An 8,058-nucleotide genomic window follows, 5' to 3' on the forward strand; every position below is an offset into this window, starting at 1 on the left:
TGGATCATTAGGATATCAGTATCCCAGAAATGTTGTCTGATCACATTGCTTGACCACAAGCCGGCACCAGCCTTATTATTACAGAGGGAGGCTCTGGTGGGGCTCAGCTCAGGCCGCATCACAATCCCAGGCTGTTTAATGGTGAAAGGCAGCGTGTTGCTATTATTGTTAAATATATGGCTAATTATGCGTATGAAAATTAAACATCAGTGTTATGCTAATGAGGCCGCTTCAGCTGGGATCAGAGCACTTGAGACATTTATTAATCACATGAATGAGACAGGAATACAGCTGCACGTGTGAGCTTCCTCAGGATCACTTTCCTGCTACACTTATTACACCACGGAATACTGGAATAAATAATTATCTACACTTTCTAATTATCCAAGAGTCGTGTGGGATTCTTCCTCTGGGCCTCCCTCCAGCAATGCGCTTGCATAGGGATACAGCCATTGTGTATGGAGGAATCCTCAGTCCCTCATATTACTCTATGGTAAAGGGAATAATCCTGTACCTCTGATATATCTCTACAGGGCTGCATAATGCTTTCATCCATAGACACTTGTCAGGGGAGAACTGAAAGTATTACACTCATCACACACACACTTCCCACATTAATCTAAAGCCTCTGGCTACATTACTACAGACTTCTACACAGATAGAAATAATACTTGGATTACTACACTATTCAGATTCATATAACCCGTTATATTCAATTAGAATAGATAGATAGATAGATAGATAGATAGATAGATAGGTAGATATAAATTAGATAGATATAAGAGAGAGATAGATATTAGATAGATATATAGATATAAAATAGATAGATATGAGAGATAGATATTATATATATATGAGATAGACAGGTAGATATAAATTAGATAGATATGAGAGAGAGATATGAGATAGATAGATATTAGATGGATATATAGATATAAAATAGATAGATAGATATACAATAGATAAATATGAGAGATGTAAGATAGATAGATATGAGAGATAGATAGATATGAGATAGATAGATGCAAGCTACACCTATAGATGCCTGAAAATACTTATCTATACAAATATACACGAGGGTCACAATTTGCTTTATCGAAAGCTATATCAGATTAGGAAATAAATATACAAATCTAACTTCTGGATTTTGTAATTGCATTATTGGAAAAGCAATTTATATCTGTGTTATATTTAGCTAGCTGTAGGGTCTGTGGCAATTATTCTTATCATTAAATTTGGCAAACAGCTTTAATTGTCTACCGGGGTCTGTGCTACCTTATATGTTTTTCATCTGCAAACTTATTAGTGAAATTATTTATACACATCCTAAGACTGGAATCTAAAGTATGTAGTGATAACGTAATTGCACAAGGTGTATCCCATGTATAATGCGTGCATAATTACCAGAAGTCTATCATCAAGGTTTTACAGGTATTATCCATAATTGCATTCAATGTTTTCATTTTATTATGTATTAAAATAAGTGTGAATAATTAAATATAAGTTTCTATGTCAACTGTATGTGGGAGCACGCGTCATTAAGCCTTGGTACACATGCCAGGTAATATGTTTATTATAGTATACCCCTGCTGTAATTAACACATCTGGTGCTGAGAGTCAGTGGTGTGTGCAGCACAGGTATCAGTCCCGACTGGGCCCAGCCAGTGTGTGTGTGTGTGTGTGTGTGTGTGTGTGTGTGTGTATTTGTGTGTGTCATGTTTACAGGATGTGACAGGTTTTCTCACTGTGGTGTCCCGAATTGTTACTGCTGGATCAAATCACAAATGGAGTGGAAAAGTGTTTGGTGTGGCAGCTTCATTTGGCCTATTGAACACAAAAACCCTGGCCAATTGTAAAAAATATGGGAGGACAAAAATAAATACATTATAAAATAAGCCATCAGAGCTGCATAAAACAATCCCTGGTCTTCTGCACCTGAACTGTATGCTGATCTCACTGTGTGTGCCCCTAGACTTTATTATTAGTAGTAGTATGTTTGCTGTATATCCCACAGCACAGGCCACTGGGGAAGTCTCCTCTATGCCTCCTTCCACGCTTACTCCCCTAGGCCAGCCACAGCCCGAGGCGCGCTTTGACCAATCCCAGCCCTTCGATTCAGCCAGTCAGCCAATCCCCGGCGCCGCCTCATGAATATGCAAAGCGGGCTGAGTCAAAGCTCCTGGGCGAGTTTGTGTAGCTCTCTGCACAGCTCCGGCGCTTGGGACTTTTTTTTTTTATCCTATTTTTCCTCCCAAAGAGACAAAACTCCATTTTTTTTTTCTTATGAATGGAAAGTGACAAAATCCGATCTGCTTAAATTGGGATCTCTTCCTCTGGCAGGAGGACCCCCTTTGGAAACTTAAAAAAAAAAAAAAAGGGGGATCCACCAAAAAAAAAAAAAAAAAAAAAAATCTACCCAAAAAAAAAAAAATTAAAGGCAGGAAAAAGGAAGAGAGAAGCAATGACCATGACTACTATGCCAGAGAGTCTTAGCAGCCCGGTGTCAGGGAAGGCGGTGTTCATGGAGTTTGGGCCGCCGAACCAGCAGATGCCACCTTCCCCCATGTCCCATGGGCACTACTCCATGCACTGCCTGCACTCGCAGCATGACAGCTCCTACAGCGGCACCTCGTCCTTCTCCAGACCCCTGGGCTACCCCTATGTGAACTCGGTGAGCAGCCATTCCTCTAACCCCTACATCAGTACCGTGCAGCCCTACCCCAACAGCTCCAGCCTCAGCCAGAGCCGCCTGGAGGAGACAGGTACAGTACCAGCAACAATGTATCATCTCTCTTGTCCTCCTGATGGTGGCCCCCCGATAGTCCCATGCAGCCTGTGCCCCCCTCCCCCTCATCCTCTCTTGCAGCCAGTTGCCCTGAGATCCCCCGATCGTCCCCTGCAGACAGTAGCCTGTGGACCCCACGATTCTCCCCTGCAGCCAGCAGCCCTGGGACCCCAGATCCTCCCCTGCAGCCAGTAGCCCTGAGACCCCCCAGATCCTCCCCTGCAGCCAGTAGCCCAGGGACCCCCCGATCCCCCCCTGCAGCCAGTAGCCGTGAGACCCCCCGATCCTCCGCTGCAGCCAGCAGCCAGCTCTGTGGCACATACAGCAGCTCAGATGTGCGCGCATTAGCCTGCGTAATTATTTATTGCGTGGCGCTATAAACAATGTATGCAATTAAGGGTAATTAAACCTAAACTGCAGCATGCTGGAAAAAAAAACTTGCACTGGCTGCTGGAGCTTTTTGTGCTTTCTCACATCTGATCTGTGTTACTTGTTGTTGTTGTTGTTGGATGGTTTTGTCTGCCTGTCACTGTGCACTGTGGCTGATGTGTAGTTGTGTGTCTGTGCAGGGGCAGAGACTGAGAAGAGCACGGTGGTGGAAGGTGGGGAGGTCCGCTTCAACGGGAAAGGGAAGAAGATCCGCAAGCCCAGGACTATATATTCCAGCCTGCAGCTGCAGGCACTCAACAGGCGCTTCCAGCAGACGCAGTACCTGGCCCTACCCGAGAGAGCGGAGCTGGCAGCTTCCCTGGGACTCACCCAGACACAGGTACTGTATCCTGGGCAGAGGAGTAGCCCTGGCACCCAAATACCCCTCTGACACCAGAAAGCTTTAGCACATACTGTAGGCCTGGTACCCAAATGGCAACCACGTGGAACACTGCCCAAATGCCCCTCCGTCATAAGCAAACCCTAGCAAATAGCCTTGGCAACCAAGTGGAACACTGCCCAATGCCCCTCTGTAAATAGCAAGCCCTGGCAAATGGCCTTGGCAACCAAGTGGCACATTGCCCAAATGCCCCTCTGTAATTAGCAAGCCCTGGCAAATAGCCTTGGCAACCAAGTGGCACATTGCCCAAATGCCCCTCAATCATAAACAAGCCCTAACACATAGCCTTGGCAACCAAGTGGCACACTGCCCATATGCCCCTCTGTCATAAACAAACCCTAGCACATAACCTTGGCACATTGGGCACCCCTCTCTAACAAACAATCCTTAACACCCTGCATAGCCTGCTTTGCCATGCAGAAAGAAATCCGAGTACCCACCTCTCTCAACCGACAACCTCGCCCTCACTACGGGCACCCCAGTGCTTACCACACTGGCCATAGACCAGCCTGGCACTAGTAACATGGCAAAGATCAAATATTTGTGCTCTAAGATATCACATGATGCAAATATCAGTGACCCAATCACAAACTTTGTATTTGTTTATTTTTAATACCATTGCTGAGTGTATTATAATTAATATTACAATCAAAATGCATGTACTTTTTGTAATGGAAAATATGGCATAGTTTTGTTTTTGCTAGAAACATGCTGTTATATGTATCACATAACGTCTTTGTTATGTTCTTAATAATAATAATAATATTGCAATTTGTATTAAGACACTACTTTACATTTTAATAGGACACACACGTCTTAATTTTGGCTTCTAAATGGTTAACTTGAATTAAGGTGGAGTTTTAAAAGTGCAAGTGATGGTATTTTATGACAATCAATTATATGAACAATCTATCTTGACAGGATACACTAAAGGGATTTTGTTAATTGTATGTTACACGTGCTTGCCAAATGGAATAAAAATCACACGCACCGTAGATATTTCTGTGCATTATTAATAACTGTGGACACGCTTTTAGCACCAAAGTCATTCCTGGTGTACTAAGCAAAGCTTTGCTATCTCTGGGCACGATTCAATTCAGCATTATTTTAATTTTCAGTAGTAAAATAAAGACTGTTTGTTTTACATAAGTTGTAAGTGCTGAGAGTTTTTTTTTTTATTACATAAAGAATATCGCATTAAAATATAATACATAAATTCCAAATAGCACGAATTAGTATGATTATAAAATAATACAGTGAGTTTTAAATGAATAGGGAGAATTATAAACAAGTATAAAAATAATGAAACAGAATTTGCTGTAATAAGCTAAGTATGCGTAGTGCACCAAAATTCATTTGCAATGCACAGTGTAAATAATTAATTGATAAATTTTATAGATTATCTATCTATAAAATAAATATATATATATATATATATATATATGCTTATCTATCGACACACACGTTCTTGTATCTATTTAAAACGTATATACATATATATCTGTGTATATATATATGTATATATTTATATGTATATATATATATATATATATACACACATATACACACATATAAACAAACACACTTAAGTCAGCATAACTAATATTTGTTTCCCCCAACTAGGTAAAAATCTGGTTTCAAAACAAAAGATCCAAATTCAAGAAGCTGATGAAGCAGGGGGGCTCAGCTTTGGCAGAGGCATCTTTAGCTAATGGCAGAGCACTTTCAGCCGGATCCCCTCCTGTACCCCCTGTATGGAACACCCCCACTTCTTCTGGCAAGACCACCTCTGGGACCCCAACAGCTTACATCCCAAGCTACACCTCTTGGTATCCATCAGCCCACCAAGAAACCATGCAGCAACCCCAGCTAATGTGATGGCTTCAGCCAAATCTCCCAATGCGGACCCACCATAAAACTGTACAAAATAAAAAACATTCTACGCGAAATGACAAAATACACTTAGAAGAGAAGCTCTGTGCCTTCAGGAGCGTGGTGACTCCATGTTACAGGCATGGAGCACAGATAAAGCGCCAATGTGATGCGGGCTGGTACCCAACAGTTGACACCTGGCATAGCAGTCTCTACCCATTGTATCACCAGGCACGGGGCAGCCTGGCTGCAGGGAGTGAGGAACACACTATATTCTGAGGACAATTGGAACAAAGATGTTTGTAATGGGGGCACAATAACAATTCCCTCTCATGTCTGTCTTTGTCTCGGTATTATTATGTACTCATTTATCCAACCTCACAAACAACCACCCACCATCAGCAAATTCCCATGTAGGAGCCAATCATTGTTATTTCCTTATCTCAATTAAGGACAATTCAATTTGTTTGAGGATCAAGGGAAATTCTATGTATCTATTTGAGGACAATGATATTTTAAATTAATTATATCTACCACTGATGTGCAAAATGGCAGAGATTACACGAGTTTCGCAAAATGCACTGTTTCCTATAAACTCCATTTTACGGTCTATTGTATAACATTTTGTACTTTTAAGAAAAAAAAAAAGTTTAGGTCTGTGTGATTCTGCATTTTGTACCCTTATTACCCCCCACCACCAGTGTTTATAAAGAATATTATCTGTCATACTGATCATGCAGATTAGGGCATGTTCTATACAGTATTGAAATCCCCGTGGGGATTGTGTTACCCAGTAAATTCTAGATACTATGACAATTGGCTGTAGACTAAACTTTGTTGACCCCATAACTTGAATGCCAATTAGAGATTTTTTTTTTTAATTATTATTATTATTTTTTTTATTCATCCCCCCCCCAACTTGCAAATACTAACCCTTCAATGCTGGCTAGAGAGACCACATATTGCGGCGCAGTACGTTGCCAGATAAAGTGGGTTGATATCTGTAAGCGCTACCCCCTTGTACATAATGTTACTAGTGTTCTGTAAAGTTGTTTGCACAAATTTCCCTGCCCTCTCCTGTTTTCGTTCTGCGTGCCTGTAACCACGATGCTTTGTGATATGAGATCTTGACATCTTTGTGAAATTTGAAATATGTGATTACTGAAATCAGTTGTGTTTAGTGTTCTTATATGTCAAAAGTTTAGTTTTATATTGAAAATGTTAACTTATTTCTTTGTATCTTAAAAAACAACAACAACAACTTTGTATATAAGTTATAAAGTTTCTTTAAGACAGTAAAATGGTTTTGAAAAAGAGATGGTTTATATATGTCTTTTGTTTGCATGTAGTATGACTAGCTACATTTAGGTATCCTGTGCCGGTGGATCTTCCTACAATATGATGTTGTATGTATATATATATATATATATATATATATATAGTGACAATTTATCAATAACAAGTGATTAATAATTGAATCAGTTGTTAATCTATTCTATAAAATGTGAAATTTGTATATTATTGTCACTAATAATCCTGCGCGCCGTCCAACGAGATTTGCCTTAAGATAAAGTGCCAACACCCGTTTTATTTCAGGGACTTTTTTTATCTCAATGATTTATGTCAGTGAAAGCTTTTGGGACCAAACAAGATATTGTTTTATTTTTCACACCCCCTCTAGGCTGTACTTCCACAATTACTGATGGCCATATCAATATGTTCAAGCCTGGGCTGGAAATAAGCCTGACAACTGCTACAAACCTCACAAAAGCTCTGGCTGTGACACTCCATCCAGAACTGAATATTATTTATTTGCCCCTATGTACTAAAAGTACGTGTGGTTAGTGCAATAGACAGTGGTGAGTGTTCTGTGGGGCTTTTTCTTTATAATTGACCTCCATAGTTATTTTCTGGGCAGTTACTTATTAAACATGTATTTATTACCATTAATTTTTGTAAGTCACTGTAAATCAATCTATTTGTTTATGTACTTTGTAAGGCGCTGCGGAACACTTGTGGCGCCATATAAATAAACGATAATAATAATAATAATAATAATAATAATAATAGTAATAATAATAATATTATAGCGACAGCACAGGCCGTCGCGCTTTCCAATTGGGAACAGAGTTAAACGAGACTGTCATAAACAGAGCGGTAAGAGGTAAGAGGGCCTGATATACTGATTTGCCATTTTGAATCATCAGTTAATTTATAATCACATCAGCCTTAGGTGTAGCTGTTACTGTTTTGTTATATAGATATATGCATTGATATTTTATGTACTTGAGGTTAACTAAGACATCAAATGTGTAAAATTAAATATCTAATCGCTGATCATTGTGTTTGATGTTAGAAGTAGGTGTGTTCAGACAACTGGATGACAGTTACTTGTATCCCTATTAGTGATATATGAGATGTATCATGCTTAGGGGAATGGTACAGTGTTTTCAGTGCATTGGATAAATTCCATACAACAATAGTAATGCATAGGCAAAAATCAGTTACACAAATTAATACATATTATTTTCTTTAATAAAAATGCAACCAAGTCGCATTTTCTTCTGCAGTA

At 39.8% G+C, this 8,058-nt stretch overlaps 1 protein-coding gene across 1 annotated transcript; it reads left to right on the top strand.

Moving 5' to 3' along the window:
• The first annotated feature begins 2,198 nt into the window (after window positions 1-2,198).
• DLX1 (distal-less homeobox 1) lies at window positions 2,199-6,767 on the top strand. Its single transcript, XM_088471073.1, has 3 exons — window positions 2,199-2,762; window positions 3,355-3,554; window positions 5,238-6,767. The coding sequence occupies exons 1-3, from the start codon at window positions 2,462-2,464 to the stop codon at window positions 5,490-5,492; spliced, it is 756 nt and encodes a 251-aa protein (XP_088327199.1). The 5' UTR covers window positions 2,199-2,461; the 3' UTR covers window positions 5,493-6,767.
• The last annotated feature ends 1,291 nt before the right edge of the window (window positions 6,768-8,058 follow it).

Source organism: Taudactylus pleione, unplaced genomic scaffold (assembly GCF_031769625.1).
Source record: "Taudactylus pleione unplaced genomic scaffold, aTauple2 ptg000004l, whole genome shotgun sequence".
NCBI classification, from domain to species: Eukaryota; Metazoa; Chordata; class Amphibia; order Anura; family Myobatrachidae; genus Taudactylus; species Taudactylus pleione.

Bases quoted from the DNA above. Each gene is read 5' to 3' on its own strand.
- DLX1 (XM_088471073.1), top strand. From the start codon at position 2,462: ATGACCATGACTACTATGCCAGAGAGTCTTAGCAGCCCGGTGTCAGGG. The intron at 2,763-3,354 runs GTACAGTACCAG...GTGTCTGTGCAG, and splicing joins GAGCCGCCTGGAGGAGACAG to GGGCAGAGACTGAGAAGAGC. The intron at 3,555-5,237 runs GTACTGTATCCT...TCCCCCAACTAG, and splicing joins TGGGACTCACCCAGACACAG to GTAAAAATCTGGTTTCAAAA.